We start from the raw sequence: 21909 nt of genomic DNA on the forward strand, positions 1-21909 counted from the left end.
CAGAGCTGCAAGGTGGCAAGCTCTGGCTCGTTTCTTATAACCTTTTCCTAAATAAGAGAAACATACAGACTGAGACAGTATATATTACCAAATAGAGACGAAGATGGATATAATTTTGAAGCATAAAATATAAAACCAAGTTTATCTGTTAGCCCTTTTATTACCCAGTCATCTAGGACCACATTCCACATCTCTTTTTTCATTAAAAAAAATAATACAACAATGAGAATGTAGGAATGTCTATCTCAAATCAACTTGCAGTAAATACCAAATTATTAAATAACTAAAGGGAAACAGACTCTTTTAATACTATTACTCAGCAAGAAGATCCAGTACTGGATTTTAAACAAGTATAATTTAACCCCTGTCTTATAACAGTGGGATGATGCAAATATAGTCAAGTCACTTCATACTTCAACACCAGTGGGGACAATGCTGCTTTACTCAGTGGAGTTGTACCTGTTTACAGAATATTTGTCTGTGACCTAGGAATGTAATTTGTCAGAAATAGTCTGAAAATTATCTGCTCCCCTCATATTTCTAAAAGCCATATAATATTATTATGAGGAAATTATGCTCCCGTGAATTTCAAAAGGAGCCTGAAAGAAGAAATCCCAGAAGAAAACATTTCTTTGCCTACTGTATAACAGCTGAAATGCATAATCAGTATTTTAAGGCCTGGGAAATCAGCATGGAAAATCCCAAATCCTCATAACAAACCATAACCTGAAAAGAATGACGGTCTGCTGTGGGTATCTCATCTGCACCAGGCAGAGCTGCAGACAAATTACAGATTGTCCTCCCCTCCGCCCCATTGTTCACTGAAACCTTGCCCACACCACTGTTCAAATATTTCAAAGCAGCCACTTCAACTTGAATGTCTAGTTTACTGGAAATCTGTTGGCAACATCCTTATGAGTTGGTTGAAAAATAAGCAATGTAATCTGCAAAGCTTTAAACCAGTGCATTTTCAAACGGGGAAGTCTGCTGACTGCTTTTTCGCTCTCTTAGTAGTGGTCAGTGCTGGCACCGAAATGCTTTAAAAAACACACAGGCCATGCTAGAAAAAGATCAAAAGCAGATCAAATGGCAGGGCAGCTCACATCAGTCTCACAAGAAGGAGGAGAAAACAAACAAAATGAGAAAATGAGATTTTCTTGCTGTGCATCGCTCCGTGCTGCCCACCTGCATGCAGGGGCTCTCGGGCACAACACAGCACCTCTGCCGTGGGGCTTGTACCCACAGAGTGAGGAGGACCATGCCATCCATCACTGCCCCATTCCCCTCCCCACACTGATTGCTGGGACTTCTTTGTGGCAGCAGCCGGGCTTTTCCTTGCAGCACTCCTCCTCTTGGGGCTGCCACTTCTGGGGAAGGCAAGCAAGCCTGGGTGAGGGTTTAACTCGATTGTTGAACAGCGATAGGGTCCAGGGTGATGGTGGCCCTCCTTGGAGGTGGGTAACGGATGTACATGTAGGGCCTGGCTGTCTCCCAGGGTGGGAGATGAAGCACCGTGGGGCTGTGCTGAATGCGAGCCATGGCCGTTGTGGCATGGCTGTCCCTCCCTGCTCCCACTGCACCACATGCCGTTTTATTCATTCACCTCTTCAAGACTACACAGACTGTGCTGTGCTAAAAATGTGCGAAAGCACATGGATAATGCTCTTTTTTCTTTAAGAACATGATACCTTTTAGAAGCTTTGGAGGTGTACATGGAAAAAAGAGTCCTCACACAGAGTCTTGAATGCCGTACACATGTTCTATGGGGTTTTCCTAAAGGGCTGTGTGTGGGGACCCATATAAAAAGTAATGAGTTATGTTTATAGCCCTATATATCCCTTCTGGACAGGCATGTAACTGCAGCTGACCGGTTAGCACCCCCTCCACCCCCTGCTCTCCCCCTCTTCATTCTCCTTTCTCAAAAACATGTGAGAAGGCAGCAAGCAGCCGCCGATTTCAGGGCACACCCGGCATGGCTTAAGCAGCAAATTAATAAACCCTCGGCTGGGATTTCGGAGGCTGGCCGTGCCGACGTGAGCGGCGGCGGTCTGTGCCCTGCTGACACAGCTGGGCTGGGGCTGGGGATGGGGCTGGTTTGTGGGGGAGATTGGGTTACAGGGCAGAAATCATAACAAAGGCAGGAAACAGATCAGCACTCCGGGGGTTTAACACCCTCTCCAGGGACCCTGCCGGTTTTCCAGGTTGCAGATGGTTTTAACCCTGTCTTGAAACGCACCCGTGTGGCATGCTTTGCTCTGGTGAAGTTGAGCCTGGAACATTAAATGAAAGCAATTCAAGGCAGCACAGGAACAGCCCCAACAGACACCAGTCGGAGCAGTCCAAAGGGTTTTACATCACTTTCTATGAATGGGCTTGGAAATGTGAACCCTGCTGAACGGTGTCCAAATGATAGTAATCAAGCTCTCGTGACGGAGTCCTTCGGCTGAGCTTTGGGACGACCCTCTCCCCGCTGTTCCCTGCCAGCTCTGCCTGGTTTTGCCAGGTTGCTGCTGGGGCTCGAGCTTCCCCGCAGCCGCAGAACGTTTCCATTGCTTTGCAGCCTGGCTCTCCATTTTTTGCTGCTTCCAGCACAGGGCAGGAGGAAACCCCAGCTGACCTCATACAGTTTTATTGACTCCAGCGCCAAAAAAACAGTTGTGCCCTCAACTGCTGGGTTTCAGTGGCTGAGTTAACGCAATGTCTCCATCGGAGGGGGAATGTCTTTCATCAAACAGATCAGCTCTGCAGGACCGGGAGTATTTTGTTTAAAAAAACTTGAGGAAAGTTGTGCAAACACATCACCAACTCCATCCAAGCACTGATTTGCTTTTAGGTGTTCGTTTTTCACTTTGTGGCAGAGTATCACAGAATCACAGAATGTCAGGGATTGGAAGGGACCTCGAAAGATCATCTAGTCCAATCCCCCTGCCGGAGCAGGAACACCTGGATGAGGTTACACAGGAAGTATTTTAGGAACAAGTCCTACCTGTGATGCAAAGTGTTTCCCATTGTGAAGGAGAAGAGGAGCTAGCTATGTGATCTCCAAATGAAGGTGTTTGGTGAAAACAGGACATTTCTCACTAGACTGCAATGAGCACAGCACTACCCTCAGTTCCCGCTAGGAGCTCAGACACTCTTGAAGTAGCAAGCTCAACCTCAGTCACTTAGAGGTTACGAGTCCGTTTCATATACGATTCCCATAGCAAGAGAAGAGCCAAGTGCCTGCCAAAAATGCTTGTGAATTTGCTGTGAATTTGCCCAAGTAAAAGGTGCAGGACTAGAGTTGGGATCATGGATTCCTTCCAGCAGAACTGTCTGAAGGGCACATCTGCAAAGGTGGTGATAGTCCTATAACACACCACCCTTGCAAAGCTCCTGCAACTGGCAGAATAGGGAGGCTTTCCTAATTCAGTTTCCACTGTATTAAAAGCACATGAAAACTATTAAAGAAAAAAAAAAAAGACATAGGAGTAGAGTAGCATAAAAACCCAAACAAACCTCAAAACACACCCACCCTGGAAATGTCTCCCATTCACAGCTTCACTGAGTATTTTCTTTTAACTCACCACAAGTCTTCCCAGAAGAACAACTGAGAAGACATTACAGATTATTTACTTTTCTTTCTAAAACACTGTTTCAGAAAACTCCTAGAGGGGGAGAAATAAAATAAAATTATTATAGTGCCACATCAGCTTAATCCGCAAGCTCAAAATGAAGAGAACTACAGTGACCTAAGTATTTGACGTAAGATGCTGTTTAATTTCACAGTCAGCTCTTCTGCTTCTTTTAAGAAGACACTTCCACTTAGTCTCTTCTAGGCCAACTTGAACAAACACATATTCTTGGTAGCTCTTATGGTTATTTTGTGAGGGTTTTTTTGTAATCTGGTTTTATGCATGTGAGAATTCATTCTCTGCAGCAAATGAAAGGCTTTCACAAGGCATCTTCTTTCCATTGGAGACATGATTAGAGGCTCAATTGATATTCAAACCAAGCATAATAAAAAGGGCTTGTAGTGGAGAATACAGCTCCATTTCTCTGTATTAAAACACTGGACTACTCACAGTAACCTCTTGCATAGACTGAGAATAAAACCAGCCCCACCATGCTGTATTTCACAAAGCAGCTTGGCAAGAGTACAAGTTTCTCAGGAGTCAGATCTGCAGCAGAGGAGCAGATGTGGCTATTGCTGCAATGGTGGGCCCCAGCTGACATCCTCCCACCCTGCCTGTCAGGGTGCACAGTAGTAGCACGCTGGATAAAGGGGTTAGAACTCATGCCCTCTCTTCGTCTCTTCCTGGCCCACAGTCAAGGTTTGTTGAAGCAAGAGTCAACCTGTGAAGTTTATGGGGTTTACAGGGTACAGACTTCTCTCTGACAATGGCAGGTATGTCCTGCAGGCACCAAATTTCCCTGCTGTGTCCTCTTGGAGGGCTCAGTACTGAGCCTGAGATGTGCTTTTTACTTTCTGCTGGACTACTCCAGACTTAACCTGTATGGGCAAAGAGAATGGGGGGAATAAGGAGCAGAGTCTCAGCTAAACAGAAGAGGGACTGCAGCCACCTCTGCTTTGCTCCTGCTTCGTCTTGAAAAGAAAAAGCAAAACACGGGGTTCCTTTACAGTACCACAGACTGGTGTCTCCACAAAGCACATTGTTTTATTCACAAAATCACAGAATGTTAGAGATTAGAAAGGGACCCCGAAAGATGATCTAGTCCAATGCCCCGCCGGAGCAGGCACACCTAGATGAGGTTACAAAGGAAGGCATCCAGGCGGGTTTTGAATGTCTCCAGAGAAGGAGACTCTACAACCTCTCTGGGCAGCCTGAACTAAAACTTGAACTGTGAACATGGCACAAAGCAGAGGGATTGTCCACGGGTGTGGCTTGATGTACTGTTTTGGATGCTGCAGAAAGGATGTGTCTGACCTGTGACAGAAGAAAGACCAGCAGGGATGGAGCAAAGAGAGGTTGAATTACAGCCCTCTGAAAAATGGTCTTTACTTTGGTTTTGTTTGATAACCCAAAAGAGAGGCAGTAAAGACATGTAATTCTCCTCTTCCAGAAGTATTTAAGTTGGTTCTGCCCCTCACAGACACACCGAACTCATTACTTTGACACCACAAAGTTTTCTCCTATTTTAATCAACTGTGACCAACTATTTACAAAGGCACCAATTTTAAAGTTTTCATTATTTTGGAAAGCTTTTTCAGCTCATCTGCAATAAGCAGAAGAACCAGATGTTGGTTTGTTTGCTTCCCCTTAAAACTGATCCACTCTACCTACTCTCCAGTCCTTGCCTCTCCTGCTTTATGCGAGGCACTTTTAGTACGGAAATTTTGCCTAATACTGAAATATGCATGTGGTCATTTTTATAAATTTGTAAGAGGTTAAACATGCAGTATCATTAATCAAGCAGAAACCTGTTTTCCTAAGGAGACAAGTTATGGAGCAATGACTAGTTGGCTTGTTTTAGGGAAGCATCTCTGTTTAGGGGAGCACGATGACTTGCGACTGGGGACTTGGAACAGGTTGAGGGCAAGAACCACCTCTCAGATTTTTGGCTTTCCAGACCCAGGGAACAATATGCTGGGGAACACATTTAAAGTACAAATTTCCAGATGGAATCTACATGCAATCTAAATATCCATGGGTCTGGTTTTTGTATATTTGAAGTCGTGCCGTTATGTAGTCCAACACACTGACCCAAATCCAATTTGGATGTATTAATATGAAACGGAGCACACAGGTTTAAATACAAACACCTGCACACACAAGCAGTGGCATGCAATAACTTCTGGGGACAAGTGGATTTAGTTGTGCACAGATGCTATGTTAAAACCTTGACAGCAGGTGTGCAGATTATTCTGGCTTCAGACCATTTAAAATGTTAATTAAGGACAGGAGCTCTCCCACCCCAAAGCTAGGTCTTACAGGTCAGATTTAAAATGAAATCATCAGTTACGTGAGGTATTATATGCCGTATTTCCACCTGAAGCAATTAACTTGTAGGGAGAAGGGAGGAAGGAAGAAAAATATCCTTTGGCTCTATCACAGAATCACAGAATGTCAGGGATTGGAAGGGACCTCAGAAGATCATCTAGTCCAATCCCCCTGCCGGAGCAGGAACACTTAGATGAGGTTACACAGGAATGTGTCCAGGCACGTTTTGAATGTCTCCAGAGGAGACTCCACAACCTCCCTGGGCAGCCTGTTCAGTGTTCTGTTGCCCTCACTGAGAAGAAGTTTCTTCTCAAATTTAAGTGGAACAAAAATGATCAGAGGGCTGGAACAGCTCTGCTGTGAGGACAGGCTGAGAGAGTTGGGGTTGTTCAGCCTGGAGAACAGAAGGCTCTGGGCAGACATTATAGCAGCCAAAGGTGAGGAGGGACTCTTTATCAGGGAGTGTAGTGATAGGGTGAGGTGCAATGATGTTAAACTGAAAGAAGGTAGATTTAGATGAGATATTAGGAAGAAATTTTTACTGTGAGGGTGGTGAGGCACTGCAACAGGTTGTAAGAGAAGCTGTGGATGCTCCATCACTGGAAGTGTTCAAGGCCAAGTTGGATGGGGCTTTGAGTATCTTGGTCTACTGGAAGGTGTCTCTGCCCAAAGCAAGGGGGGTTGGAACTAGATGATCTTCAAGGTCCCTTCCAACCCAAACCATTCTGTGATTTTGTAATTCTATGATTCCATCTGCCATGAATCTGTAGCATTATGAAATAGCTGCCAGAAAAGATGCTACAAAGTCCTGTTACATTGGCCTGAATGTCTGCACAAGAATTTTAACACAAAAATCTCCTAATGAGCATTAGCTGTGCTGAAGAGAAGTGGGTCCTGGTGTCTTGCACTCAGTCTCCTACAAAACCTCCAGCTGCCTCCATTAGGAGTCACAAGCTGAAACACAAAAAAAACACATTCACTTTTTATTTATTTAAGGCATCAATCTCTCTCTCTGGCTGGGTAGATTGATCCAGATGCATTCCTGACCAGGCTGAAGAGTATCTTCAGGACAGAAATCTCTCCACACACTCATTGCACAACATTTGTCCATGCCGGCTCCAGGCACAGAACGAGGCTCCTTCCCGCTCCTGCCTCCCTCCCGACCCCCTCCACTTTCCAGAATCTCAGCCTACTCACTTAACCCAGGCTGAAACAGGACAAATGGAAATTTCTCAGCTCCCTGGCTGCTTCACTTCAGTTTACCCATATGCAGAAGGTTAATCAAGACTGGATAAGATCTTATTCCAGCTTTCCTTTGGCTAATCTGTTGTACTGCAGCACAGTGGAGTTTTAACTGGTTTTGACTTAGCGAAACAACATACTGTCCCTTGTCAGTGTCTGCAACAGGCAAAATGAGCCTAAAATTCTTGTAGATTCTTTATTTGTCCCATCCCTGTTACCATTCTCTCTCACAGGCTTCTTTAGGCATTTATATGCCTTCCCCAGCATTTATACAGGACATAATACAGAGATCTGGAGTTGAAGATCTCTACGTAGTAACTCAAAATGACTATAAGCAAAGCTCTCCCTCAGCATGGAAGCCTCTTCATGCAGCATCAGCCTCTCCTTGCTACTGCCATTTTAAGGATGGGTGTCTTTAGAGAGGTAGATGTCTAAGCTCCCTAAAGTAGGTAGAACTAATCCCATGCTAAGACTTACATTCGGATTTCACATGGAAGTCTATCTTCAGACGTAAAATTTTCTCTCTGAAAATCATCACGAAATTTGCCAAGTACTACAACATGAAGTACCGCATTTGTGGTGTCACCTGTCCCAGCATACTGGCCGGGCTCAGAGCTGCTGAGTGTGATGGGTGGGGGACAGCAGAGACCGCTGGGTCTGTGTCTAGGTCCAGGTACATGTCCAGGTTTGGGTCTGAGCCAAGCTGGTGAAGTTTCTTACCTCTCTTGCAGTGGCTCCAGCCAAACAAAGGGAAATCTTGATGTAATATTAAATGACATCCTATGTCAAAACATCTTGGCACTTTCGTTCTAATGGTTCTGAGAGTTCAGCAGACAAAACACCGTACTAACAATTGAATCTGATCTTTCCTCTTCTCTGGGATGTTGCTGAAGTGGACAGCAGGAGACACGGCTGCTCCTTTAACTGTAGCAAACAGGAATGACTACAGGGGCTTTTGAGCAAGGCGGCCAAAGGAGGAGAGACTTCCTAATCTGACAGCAAGGAGTGTATTGTATGAGGTAGCACAGGTGTTTATTAACATGTCTGTCAAGTTGACTTGTACCAACTATTTATCTGTGTAGCTGCTAATTAAAACATGCAGCTCTTGGCTGCTAGCATACTTGTTGTTCATAAATTTGCTGACAAAGTAAGCACCGCTTCATGCAGACTGCACGTTCGAGGGTCTGACTCGATGGGACGCTGAGCAGCATTTGCAAAGGGCTAAGTACCCTGCAGAATCAGGTCACTGGATGTCACCTCTGCCATGTCACTTAACATCGGTGTTAGAGCTCAGGGATATTTTGAGGAAATTACCAAGAAATATAAGGAATCTAGGATACCAGTGTAAGCAGCACTTGACAGATATGTGTTTTATTTGTGTGTGTTCTTAGATACATCTAGCAACATAATTTCAAGGGAAAACAGCACCCCCTTTCTCACAAGACACCAGTTTGTCTTTGTCGCTGGCAGTAAGCACAGCACAGGCACTTTCTGATGGGGAATGACTCCAAAGTGGGTACAGAAAAGTCAAAGATCAATTAGACACATTTGAGGACTTGCAGCCTTAGAGTTAACAGCATGCAGTAAAGAGCAGAGTATAGTAGCAGCTGGCTACAGATGCAGACTTGTATTTTGAATAAAGCTGAAGAGGAGCTCAGGAGTAATGCTGATGTGTGTCACAATCTCACAGCAGTGAGGGAGAGTCTGCTCACAGGTATTTCCAACTATTTTTTCTTCCTTCTTGTGATGGCTTCTTATCTGAAATTTTCATTTCTCTCACAGTTTTCCTTTGTTACTTCTTTGCATGGAAACATAATAGTAACAAGTGCTGAAAATACAACACTTAAGTTTCCTTCCAAGACATCAGTTTCACAGGTAATATTGTTATGATGTCAAACAGCCCATAAGGCAGCTTAGGTGTTTTGGCAACAAGCTGACCTTACCAAACATCATTATTTGTGCAGCTTGTGTACAGGGAAATAAATACAAAATCCCCAGATGTTGCTTACAGTGTGGCCAATAATTTTCATTCCATTAGTAAATACAACACACTGTTCAGCCCACACACCTATTTTATAGCTCTAATGAAAAATAGAGAGCAAAATCTACACATAATGGTGACCATATCACCTTTCTATGCACTGCTATAAAAGACTGAGATTAGTCAAACAGGTATTGCTCCAAGCGTGCAAATGCAATATATGAAGAAACATGTCAAGAATTTTAATTGTACTAGATAGGAAAAACCCGTAACTAAGAGAAAATAGATTGCCTACATAAAAGCACACAGCTGGAATGACTTTAGTTTGCACAGCACTGCTAAGAGGCCTATTTCTGGGTTTGGATTAGAATGAAAAGTGCCTTTAGCCAGGCACAGCAGGACAGGTTGGAGAGGGGCAGCTCCAAACCCACAGACCTGAAGGGCTCTTACAGCTCCTAAGTTAGCACAGGACACACAGATCTGTTAACTTTTGGGATCTCGCTATTACTGCTGACGTTGATCGATTTATCAGGGTGCACCAACTATTTTCCATCTTTAGGAAGACTGGCGGTTTTAAATTTGTGGTTTGGATGTATCAGCAATAATCCATTTATCACCCATGCCTTTTACATCACAAGAGACAGAAGCTACTGACAGAGGAGGGACACAGCCGGTGGCACCTTGACAGCTTGTGAGCACCTTGACGCTCCTCTGCAATGGCAACAACTGCACGCATGTCAGTGTTTATTTATTTATTAAGACTTCAGTTCCATGCCAATTACCTCAGTACTCTGAATATGTACTGGAAAATAAAAGATAACAAAGATAAACCCTTACATAGGCAGTGCCTCCACATGCAGCCCCTAATGCATGGGACTGAAGCCCCAACACAAACCCCGAGGGTGCTGGGCAATCTCCACTGCTCAGGGCTCACCTCAGGAGGGCACTGGCTCGGCCCCCTTCCACCTTACTGACCACTGCAATTAAAGAGTCACTCCAAATGAAATTTCTCAGCTTAAAATGAACAGCCACACAGGCACCGTCATTCAGTGTGGATTTAGGCAGCAGACAAAATCCTCATCTGATAAATACAGCCAGGCCAGTGAACTGGAAGCAATGTGCCTGACTTTCCTCTGGCTTTGTGAGTATCGGTGACCCTGTGACTTTTTATTGAGCTGTACAATTACATGCTGCAGGCATACATGTGAAAGAATGCCCAGGGAGGGATGTGGCATGTGGCACCTGAAATCCCTCACTGGTCATTTACAGACCATAAAGAAAAGTTGACAAATTTCTAAAGCTTAGAATTTTTTTCTTTTTTTTCTTATTAGGAGCTTAAGGTTTGTGTGGATATAGCACAACACCAGACTGATGCCAGACATTTTTTGTGTGTGTGTTATTATAGATGTGAATAATGGCGTGGATTTATCCAGAGATGAGGAGGACTAAAATTATTCTATCTTTGCAGTGTTAATCAATAAACACTATTCATAAACTATCACAAAATTCCAGGCCATGGGTTTTAAGAAGAGCTTACCATGATCGTGTTTGAATTGTTATTTATGGGCAGAAAAAAAATGTATTTTTTAAACCCTTTTATATCTCAGAGTTTTCATTCTTCACTGTAAACCATTCATAAAGCTTTTATCAATTGTTACACTCCTAAAACTTCCCAGTTGCAGCCTATCAAAGGTGAAGACAAAATATATAGCTTGTCACTGTATAAAATACTACAAATTATATATAGTGAGAAAACAGTTATTAAATGTATCAAGTTCAACTGCTACCAAAACACTCATCAGGGGAAAAAAAAGTCACATTTTCCAAATATGTTTTGAAACCAGTACTTTTTTTCCCCCACCTCCTTTTAGTATAGCAGATTTCATTGCTGCATGGCAGGATGATTTGTCCATTTTTGGCCCAGAAACTCCTAGGTGTAATCCTAACACCTGGAATGATGCTCAGGAGCTAGGTTGTTCACAAGCGCACAGAAGTGACATCCTGACCTAGGCATCTCTTGCATACCCTATGGAAGAGACCTAATAAAGTACCTACCTTACTTGAGAGGTCCCCAAAGTAACTTTCATCGCTCCCCCTCCTGTCAGTTGTTGCCCTACATGGTGTGGGGAAGGCCAGAGAACCACTGCCTTGGTGCGCACTGGAGATACCTGGGGACATGAGGGACCATCCCCTGTTGACGGCTCAGCCCCGTGGCAGTGGGAAGGTGAAGGTGGGGAGGATCCTGACTCATGATCTAGAGCAGGGGGGTGACCGAGACAGGTTGTACTACAGAGAACAGGCTTACAGCCTCGAATTCTGGCTGTGTCTGCCAAGGGCAAAGGGTAATTATCCTATACAAGCTGTTTAGTCTCCTACTTATCTGTAGTGTACTGGCCCTATCTTTTGATTCCTTGGGAGGTTTCTCTTCATCAGCAGGGCTTTCAGCTCATTTCTTGGAAGACTGTTTTCTAAAACATCACAAATGTGCTTGGCAACCATTCAATGACCATCCCCTTTGCTTTCAGCTGTTCCATATTGTGCCGTAGCTTCAAACTATGCAATGAATAACTTCACACTGAAATTCCTACATTAAACACACTATTCAGTAAAATGCAGGTTTTTAAGTTCTAGAACATTAACATAAAGAAACAAATTTCACCATGCTCTCTATACGTATTACCTAGGAGTGCCACAAGCTAGAAAGACCAGAACTGCCACCTCAGAGTCCATTAGTTCCCTTCAATTCCTTTGCCTGCGGCTACACCTGGAGCCCAGATCTGAGAGTCAAAACCCTGTGGTGAAGAGATCTCATTCTGCTATCTACCACCTAGAAACTAGTCTGAGCTCTCAAGGCTGGAATTTAGCATCCCAAAACTGTGTAATATTGAAAAGCAAGTTTTGCTTTTTTCTCATTCATTCTTTCCCAAAGTGGGGTGTGTGTGCAGTAGCGCAGACCAATGACACTGATTGACGAAAGAGTTAACATCAGTGGCAATCCAGTAGAGGAAAACCAGTGGAGAGGCACAGCTTGTTATCTGGAGCAGATAACTTCAAAGCAGCCCGAGCAGTGACTGATCATGAAGTAATGGTGATAAGAAACACGCTTCCTCACATGCTTTCTCACTGCAGCGATCTGGAGGCATTGCAGCTGAGCATTCCAACTCTGGCAGCAGCTCTGCACATCTGTAGCGTCCACTGAGATGAAGTAAACAGCATCAGTCAGCTGGAATGAACTTTTTCCTCAGCCTTCCTGATCCCCTGCAGCAAATTTGTCCCAAGCTCAAAAGAGAAAAAATGGTGGTGTGTATTTTTGCTAGCATCTTGGAGTTCTCTGCATCTGTATTCATTGTTATTTAATATGGTAGTGTGATATGCTTAGTGTGTTTGGCTTAATATGACCAGTTAATTTTCTGCTGACTAAAAAATAAAGTAGCATGATACATTCTCTGAAATCAGCTTATCTGAGGAGGAGAGACAGAAAGATTCCGAAAAAGGGGAAGTGGTGTAGGAAAGCACGTATTCAGTCCTCTTTTCAAAAGCTTCTTCCCCAAAATGAGAATTGTTGGAGAAAGACTCCTTCCCTCCCTCTGCAGATCTCTTCCTTCCTTGAACCAAACTACAGGCTCCAGCAACAAGGAAACTAATAATAAACTCTTCAGCTGAACTCTAGGAAAGCAGTTCGGTCAAGGCTTTGCCTGCCAAGTGCTGACCAACACATGTTCCCAGCTGCCAGCAGTGACTCACCATAAGCCATGTTTTTTACAAACCAGTCGTACTGTAGCACGTTTTACTCCAAACAAAGACTCCCATTTCCAAACCATGGAGTCAAAGGCACTTGAGTCATGGTCCTCCTACCATGTCTCATGTCAACAGGGCATACAGGGACTGTTCTGGGCACAATATATTAACACAACTGCTCTTATACCATGGCTCCTGACACAAAAAAACCCACTGCTGCTGTTATCGTTGCCCACTCCAGCAGGCTGTACATGAACAGTGCTGGGAGTTCCATAGCGCCAGCCAGCATACAGGACAAGAGTCCTTTCAAAATGACCTTTCATCAAGGCTTTGTATAACAAAACTTGGTTCTCACCTTGGGTTTCCCCCACATTGCCTTCTCTCACCAGTGAGGACACAGGGCAAAGAGGGACCACCAGGCATAACATTTCCTACCGGTCAGGCAGGAGCTTGAACTACTCAGCTGCATTTCAGCCCCAAGAGCAATCTCTGGTGCTTGACTGGAAATGCCAGCCTCGCTGGCCAGTGAATTTGTGGTTTTGCAAAGACGTGTATGTCACCTTCCTGAATGGAGGAGCCTGCTGCCAGGTGAAGTAGCCAGTGCTGCTGAAGGCACGTGGCTCCCACTCCCTCCAGAGGTTGCTCAGAGGCTGCCTGGAAATGCAGCGAGGATTGTGGAAACAGGAACACACCGAGTTGGGTTTTCTGAAGAAGGGGAAATAACCCCTTCAGGGGGCCACAAAAGCCACAAACAGCACGGGTGCTGGTGAAGGAACATATGGAAACCAGGTCAGGTCAGCTCCTCCTTGTGCTGCCCTAAGGATGAGGAAAGGGGTATGCAAGGAAGTTCGGGCTTAAAAGTGGTGCAGACAAAGAAGGCTTCTGGGATCAGGACACTACTGAATTCCACAAGTCTCACCAGTGCCATTGCTATGGCTTCATGGTCCCATTCCCCCTTTTGATGAGGCTCTTGCAAAGGAAGGAAGGGTTTGGAATGATTTGGAATTTAACTCTCAAGTATTACAGACATCTGGGACACCTCCCTCACCACAGTGATGTTGTTTTCATGAAGGAGCATGGGGGTTATGGTTGTTGCCTAAGGGCAGAACTACACTGCCTCCTCATTTTGTGGTGAAATCTCCTCCTCCTGCCACCATCAAACTGCTGGCCCTCTCCTCCCTTCTCACCACCCCATGAAGTACAACAGCACAAGCATTTCTGAAAAACCTCAGATAAAACTTGCATTTTTAAGGGGAGACATGACTCACATTGGTAACACCACATTACCCAAGAGAAGGAGAGAAATTAAAGCAAGTTAATGTGCAAAAATCCCATTGTGTGACAACAGTGCACTTACTATTGGGATAGTAGCAACAGTGGGGTACCAACTCCTTGCTAAAACTTTTTGCAGTTCACTGCAAGAGCATACTGACCAGAGATAGCTACGTAGGGAACAACACAGAGGGAAGCTATTCTATAGGTGTTAATAAATCTTCATATTTTTTTATTCAGCTGGAGGTGACAGAAATGAAGAGTTAGCATTTCTTCCCATTTCTCAAGATTTTTTTTTCTTTTTTTTGCTATTCCAGGGCCTAATCCAGAAAAGGGGGAAAAAAAAAAAAAAGGAGTAGGAAAAAACCCTGTGTGCAGCCTTGTGGCAGGACTTTCCAAGCCACAGATGCTGGCTCTGTGGCTGGCTGACCTATCCAAAATAAAGCGCAACAGCAGGGAGCGGTGGAGTAGTTCAGGGGGTAGAAGAGGTCATGTGAATGTGATCCCCACCTCCCGGACGCTGCATCTTCTTACGCTGCTCCCCCTCCTCCTTTTGGGATGGACGGAATTGTTGACTTATTTTTTATTTTCAGCCTGACTTTCCTATCTGTTTGCCAAGTGGGGTTGTTGAAGGTGACTCTTGTTTCAGCCACTTTCCCAGGAGAGAAAAAACAAGGTGAACTTTTATCCCGATCGCTTACAGTTGTAAAGGCAGCTAGTGGCTTGGATGATGAACCTGTTTGGCTACGCCAAGACAGAGTCAGTGCTGTGGGAGCTCTGAGGCCACCATGTCACCTCCTCATGGCTGGAGGGACAGCAGTCAGCCTGCCCCAGGCAAAGCCATCAGCTGCAGAGGCTGAAACTCTTCCCTGAGGGAAAAGGAGCACAAGAGCCTTGAAAAGAGCCTGAAAGCTGCTGCGCTCCATGCAGTGCCATGTGTGGCACTGTCTTCTGCACATGAAAAGGGCATTTTCAGTGAACAAACATCAAAAAGGGAAAGAAAGTAGAAAAAAATGGCAAGAAAGTGACCAACCTTGTATTAATTTTTCTTTTTGAGGGGAGTGCACAACATATGTCCTGGCTCAGCTGTCAGTACAACTTCTGTGAGTCTGCAGGACGTCCCATGCCACCGCTCTTGGGAATACCTACAAACCTCATTGCGCATCGGTCTGTGGGCCAAAGGAAAGCCCAGCTGGGCAAAGGATGTGTAAGAGGCGTGGACCCTTTTTAACAGTCAGCACATTCATTTCTGTTGAGGCTTCGTTTTAATAATGAAAATGACCAAATAATGAAATCAACTACTTCTTGTTTCTGATCGTGGCTCTTTCTGAAGCATCAAATTTGCCAAGAAAATAAACCAAGTCTAAAAATCACACCTTTCTCTGGGCAGATATTAGACTGAAGTGGATACAGGGACTGTACCTGTATGTTTTGAAGCTGCCAGCAAGAGAGAATTTCATAGCAAGTGTTTGACTTACCCAAAGCACTATGCAATAGCAAGCTGAAAGACCTGCTGCCACTTACCAAACCTCTTGTAGCCAAAGGACTGCACCTCCTCCTCCTCTGCAAAATCGTCTGGAGAAAGAAAGACAGAGGAACATATTACTACTACCACTGGAAAAATACAAGAAGTTTTTATAGGTGCATGTTCTTAAATTAATGTACTTGAAAGTTTACTGAGTTTGTAAGGCATGTTACTGATTCTCCCCCTCCATTGCTTATATCCCACCTCTGTCCCTGGGTAGAAAAAGCAGTTCAGAGCCTTTCCCCCAAACGAGTATCACCAGAAGAAATCCAGACTACTATATCACCTGGCAGCTATCTTGGGGCTTGCTTGGCCACCAAAGTATAGACCAGAGCAGACATGTCCCTCATCACGATGCCCATGACTGTCACCATTGTGCTGCTTGGGCAGGCTCACCCAAACCACGGCACTCACTCCAACCCTCTGCCTGCACTGTGTGGGTGGTCAGGCTCAGGTTATACATGCATCAGCTGGGCCCTTTCCACAAAGTACTATGTGTAGCTATGCCAAGTAACGAGAGGAGTCAGAGGGGATGGCTGTCTGTCCACCCACCACCTCCCACAGGCACTAGCTAGGCCTGAAGAGGCAAGAACCGATTAAAGAATGGGAAATGGAACTGAGGATCTCAAACAGATGAGAAAAATAAAAGCCATTTAAGTCCTTTTGTTCTCAACTTCACCACCTAGCAAGGAGTAAAATGCTAATATACACAAATGTATTTTGTCGGAAGCCTAATTTCTCTCCACTTCCTTCCAGCAGCAAAGGAAAAGGCTGGCATCAGCAGAAGAAACACACACACACACGACTTTTTTTTTTTTTTTTTTAAAAAAAGGATATGTTTTTGTTTGTGTGTTCAGCCTCTTTCTACCAACACAACTCCTCTTTCTGCTGAGTCAGGGAAGGCGAGAGCCCTGCCTCTCCAGCAGCACCAGCCTCCACACCAGGGAATCCTAGAATCATAGAATGTCCTGAGTTGGAAGGGACCCATGAGGATCATAGAGTCCAACTCCTGACCCTGCATAGGACAATCCCACAGTTCACACCATGTGTCTGAAGGCATTGTCCAGTCTCTTCTTGAACACTGTCAGGCTTGGGGCCATGAAGGCAGCACAGCCCAGACTGCCCATCTCCTGCTTCCCCATTTCCCAGGGGAAGCAGAGGAGACCTGGTTCCCCTCCCACAAGCACCATTTCACATAGGGGGAAGCCCCCACAGGGCTCTCTTTAAAGAGGACCTTGGATATGGCTTCCCAAGTGGCAGCTGGTGGTACGCAGCCACCGCTGTGCTGGGGAATCATGTTGCCTTTGCCGTGTTTCCAAGAAGAAGCGGAAGGGTGAGCCTGCCTCCATGCTGTGATAAACACTGCCAGGGACTGATGGCAATCACTGGTCCCCAAAACCTGTGTACTCTCAGGCTTTCATTTGCATTGCAGTGGTAGGAGGCAGACTCAGCACCTCAGGGAACTTCAGTGGCTGCTTGTGCCACCCTTCCAGCATGGGATGCTGAGGAAACTCACTCACTTGCATCCTCTCCATCCAGACCTTTCCGTGGCACGAGGGGAGAAGGAAACAAGCTCAAAAGCCAATCAAGGGGTTCACCAGAAGGGAACACTGAATGGGCAGTGGTGGAAAAGCATGCTTAAAGCAGACAAACAGATCTGATGGAGTGAAGCCTGTGCTCAATCAGACATTTGTTGTCCACAGACTTACTGTGTGTGAACAGGCTGCTCTGTGTCTTGAGACTGGGCTCACTGGTGCTGCACCTAACTCAGGCCACAACAAAGCCTTCATTTCAAAAGTGAAGTAAAGATATGGTCCTCATCCAGGCTCAACAAAGTCTAAATGATTTGAGTTTACATCTAGCAACAAACGTGACCTGTTCCTTCCAACCTGCAAGGTGCCACACATGGAAGTCTGAGGGAGAAGTTACCTTGAAGAAGCAAAGGAGTCCATGAAATGCATAATTTTTCAGAATGTCACTCTTTACTCTGACAGCACTTTTGATAAAACAGCTCAAAACTCATATTCTTCCCTGGGTAACATATACTTTGCAAACAGCCAGAGGCACTCCTGTCCATAGCTTAAGCTACACCCAAAATTCAGAAGTGCACTTTAAAAAATGGAGGAACCAGTGGATGGTCATTAGGCAAAACAAGCACATCCTCATTTTGAAGGCTGAAAGAATCATTAAAAAAAAAACACAAAACAAATAAATCCTCACAATTGTACCAAATGTTATCTGAAGACAAGGTCACTCACCAAAACATGACAAATACTGATGAACCATAAACAATCAACAACTGAGCTGCTCATCCCAGCAGTGAGCTACTCAGGAAAAATCTTCCCTCTTGCACAAAAGATAAAATGCTGCACAAGAAGAGATATCAGCTCCAGAGCCCTCTGCTTCCTGCCCTCTCCTGCTATCGGGGTGTAACACAATCGCCTCCTTTGTTTCTCAGGACCTGTAACCTGGCTTATCTGATCCATATGTGATGTATGCAGCATGGTCATGCTTAAATCTTGCAGGTTCATCCTACGCCACATCTCCAAGACCTTCCTCCTGGGCTCCCAGCCTCTTCTCAAGTTGTTTGTTTTTTCACACTTAGCCCAATGGCATTGCCCCCTGGCCATGTATTTATAGTCATGTTTCTGTTTCTTTCGACTTTTATATATATATATATACATACATACATATGTTTTATATACATATATATAAAATTTATATATTTATATACACACTTGTATACTTTTAAAATATATATATATATTTTAATATTTGCAACACTGCATGCTGTGTTTGCTAGGGATGATTTTTTTAAGCTTTTTTTTTTAAGCTCTTTTTTTTAGAGCCACAAAGATGATTAAGGGAGTGGAGCATCTCCCTTATGAGGAAAGGCTGAGGAAGCTGGGTCTCTTTAGCTTAGAGAAGAGGAGACTGAGGGGTGACCTCATTAATGTTTATAAATATGTAAAGGGTGAGTGTCATGAGGATGGAGCCAGGCTCTTCTCTGTGACAACCAATGATAGGACAAGGGGTAATGGGTACAAACTGGAACACAGGAGGTTCCACTTAAATATGAGAAGAAACTTCTTCTCAGTGAGGGTGACAGAGCACTGGAACAGGCTGCCCAGGGGGGTTGTGGGGTCTCCTCTGGAGACATTCAAAACCCGCCTGGACGCCTTCCTGTGTAACCTCATCTAGGTGTTCCTGCTCCGGCTGGGGATTGGACTGGATGATCTTTCGAGGTCCCTTCCAATCCCTGACATTCTGTGATTCTGTGAATACTTTGTAACTATTCATTAACCTCCTAATTTTGAAGAGCGCTTGTGGCATTCAAAAAAGGAAGTGGAGACAAGCAAGGGCACTTTTGTCAACAGATGACCTGGCTCCATGTTCACTAAAATCTAAAACATCAGATCAAACTTTTTTTAAATCACTGTGAGCCAATATATCAACAGGCAGCAAAGTATTCCAGGGGAAATCTATTAAAATTATTTAACATACTAAGTTCGGCCGTCTTTCAGTCACAATTGCCACTAGGCACTTTTCTCCAATCATGTGCAAATATTTTACAATATTAATGGTAATGTTACAAGTTTAAGGAAAATAAAGATGGGAAGAAGAAATGAATAAAACAAGATATAAACTAAATGCTCAGAAATGAACAGAACTGTGTCCTTCAGAAAAAAGGAGATTAGGATGGGCTGAAAGTCCTACTTCAAAAGAAATCTGTGTTTGGAATATTAAAAGTGCAGCTGACAAACAAGCCTATAAATTTAAGTCCCAAGGCAATGCCATGTGCCCCAGCCTGCTCCTCCCATGCTTTTTGGGCAGTATTGTGCTCACCGGAGGCGACAGAAACTTGGCCCTCAGCTCCCCCTTCCAGTGCTGAAAAGAATAAAGTTTTGTCACAAATTTTACAAAAATTTCAAAGCTTTGTGATATCTTTGAATCATGAAAATACAGGAGAACTTAAGTTTTCATCAAAAAGGGAACAGCTTTTCTAGAGAAAACGATGAAAATTTGATCTGTGATGAATTACAGAAGTTAAGAAAATACACACCAAGTAGGAAAGCAAATAGTAAGAAAACCTCCAGCATGTTTTTATGCCTTATGCTTTTAAAGGCAGCATCAGAAATTGGAGTGGAAGAAAGTCACGAGTTTTGAGCACCATGGCTGATATTACAAAGGGAAATTTTGTATTTTACATCAGTGGTGCCCATACACTTGAGCAGCGATACAACTGGTGTAAGAGCAGTTTGTTTGACATTATGAAAGCCGTAAGTTAGAAATATTTTTCTTTAGTTTAAATCTGACCCTTCTCACTTACAAAAAGGACTGGAATTAATGCAATATTTCTGTTGTATACGTATACATGTCTATATAGGCAAGGCTTATTTCATATAGGCAAGGCTTATTTTCTGGGATGAAAAATACGAAGACTCATCCTTGAAGCAGATAATAAAGCAGAATCCATTACACCCCAGCTGGAGCAATTAACTCTTTAGTGGTTGTGGAAAGACATATAATTTAGTTATGAACTGCTCTACTGAGCTCTCAGCTATGTGCCAAAAGAGAGGAAATCTAGAATAAGAAAGATGAAGAAACATGAAAAGCTGGTTAAAATGTAATTTCTTATTTCACTGACTTCTACTGAGCTCTGGCAGAAGGAAGGTCCATAAAAAAGGTGAACTTTGGGCAGAACAGAAACACATGTGAGCAACCAATTGTATTTAACCATGTAGGGGAAGGACCACCAGAGATCTCCCGTTTCATCAGCTTTACAAGAGTCTCCTTGGAGGCTACAACGGATTGTCACATGGAGCTTACAGCAAACCACTAAAAACAAGTGGTTAGCTATAGCCTTTGAGATATTTTTGCAATATCCAAACATCCACACCCTACCAAGTACCTATGCCAAATTCTACTTGCCCTCCAGTTACGATTTTTTACTGCAACACCTCTAATAAATACAGTTGTAGAGTTAAATAAGTTAGAGTACAATGCTTCAAGGGAGTAGAAATTATAAAAAGGCTGTTCAGCTGGGGATTAACACAGCGAACAGAGGGAATTCATTTCATCTAAAACAAATTAGACTCTCATTTGATTAATTTGCTAGAGGCAAAGCAAAAATCTGTGGAGTAGAACTGTGTAATTTCTAGTTCTTGTTCTTAAATCTTAAATAAATTAATCATGGACCACTTAAGAGTCAATCTGAGGTCAAGTAAGAAAGAGCTGGCCTGAAGCCACAAAGGATGCCAAAGCTGCCCCGGGACTACATAGGGCCTATCACCACCACACTGTTCAGTCCCTTTGCTGGAACAGCACCAGATCCAAGAAGCCTTTGGTGCAAGGTGATTTTTGGGAAATTGTTTCCATTTTCTCCCCTTCCTTTTTTTGTGTGTCATTGTTGGCATACAGAAGGTGTTACAGAAAGCCGCTAAGGTACACGTCCAGCTGTCACCTTTTAATGGTACAGCCCGCTCAACCACTTAAACATAATTAACTAATGAAGCGAACCAGACCTCAGAACCACTAGAGATGTTTGGTCGTATGGTGGCTGCAGACACATAGTATCCAATCCTTTCTAGACCTTTGGTGTGCAGTCAACTGGATTTAAAGTCTTTGTTTAAAGACACTGTTTGAAGTCTTGAATTAATAAAAGACATCAATATTCTATACTGCATTTCAAAATCTATGAAAATCTGCTTCAGGAGAGAATGAGGCATCTAGACTAAAAATTGCCATGCTGAGTTTCAACTCAGGTTTTAGAAGCTACTTTATAATCCCCCTGCAAACTGAATTTACAGTACTTGAGAACTTACCCCTGAGTAACTCAGGACTATGAGACTAATTTGTAGTAACAAAGACATCCAGTGTAAAAGTTTCCTTTAAAACAAATCTCTCTCTCATAGAGCTGTAACCATTAGGACCCTGCCTTTCCCACCGACTCAGTGGGAACTATATAGTTGCATCCCAGTGCAACTCTGTAAAATTCATTTTAATATTATCAAGAACAGATTTTTTTTTTTTTTTGTACCATTTGAAAAGAAACAGTGCCCATTAGTTGAAAATTATGATATTCTTCTCTTTAATCCATAAGCCAGCATGGATGCAGAACTCTGTTCAGACCATGTAACAAGTGCATCCAGGATCCGGCCAGAGGGACCACCTGCAGTGTCGAAAAGTGATTTCTGCCTCCTCTCTAC

The 21909-nt window shown here is 43.8% G+C and overlaps 1 protein-coding gene across 1 annotated transcript in view; it reads right to left on the reverse strand.

Moving 5' to 3' along the window:
• Positions 1 to 21909, reverse strand: part of COLEC12 (collectin subfamily member 12) — a 100417-nt gene that overhangs the window by 72088 nt on the left and 6420 nt on the right. The window contains exon 2 of the mRNA XM_082043940.1: positions 15700 to 15750. Coding sequence (XP_081900066.1) covers positions 15700 to 15750 — 51 coding nt within the window. The remainder of the gene's footprint in view (positions 1 to 15699; positions 15751 to 21909) is intronic.

The sequence above is a fragment of the Streptopelia decaocto genome (assembly GCF_964273445.1).
Source record: "Streptopelia decaocto genome assembly, chromosome: 2".
NCBI classification, from domain to species: Eukaryota; Metazoa; Chordata; class Aves; order Columbiformes; family Columbidae; genus Streptopelia; species Streptopelia decaocto.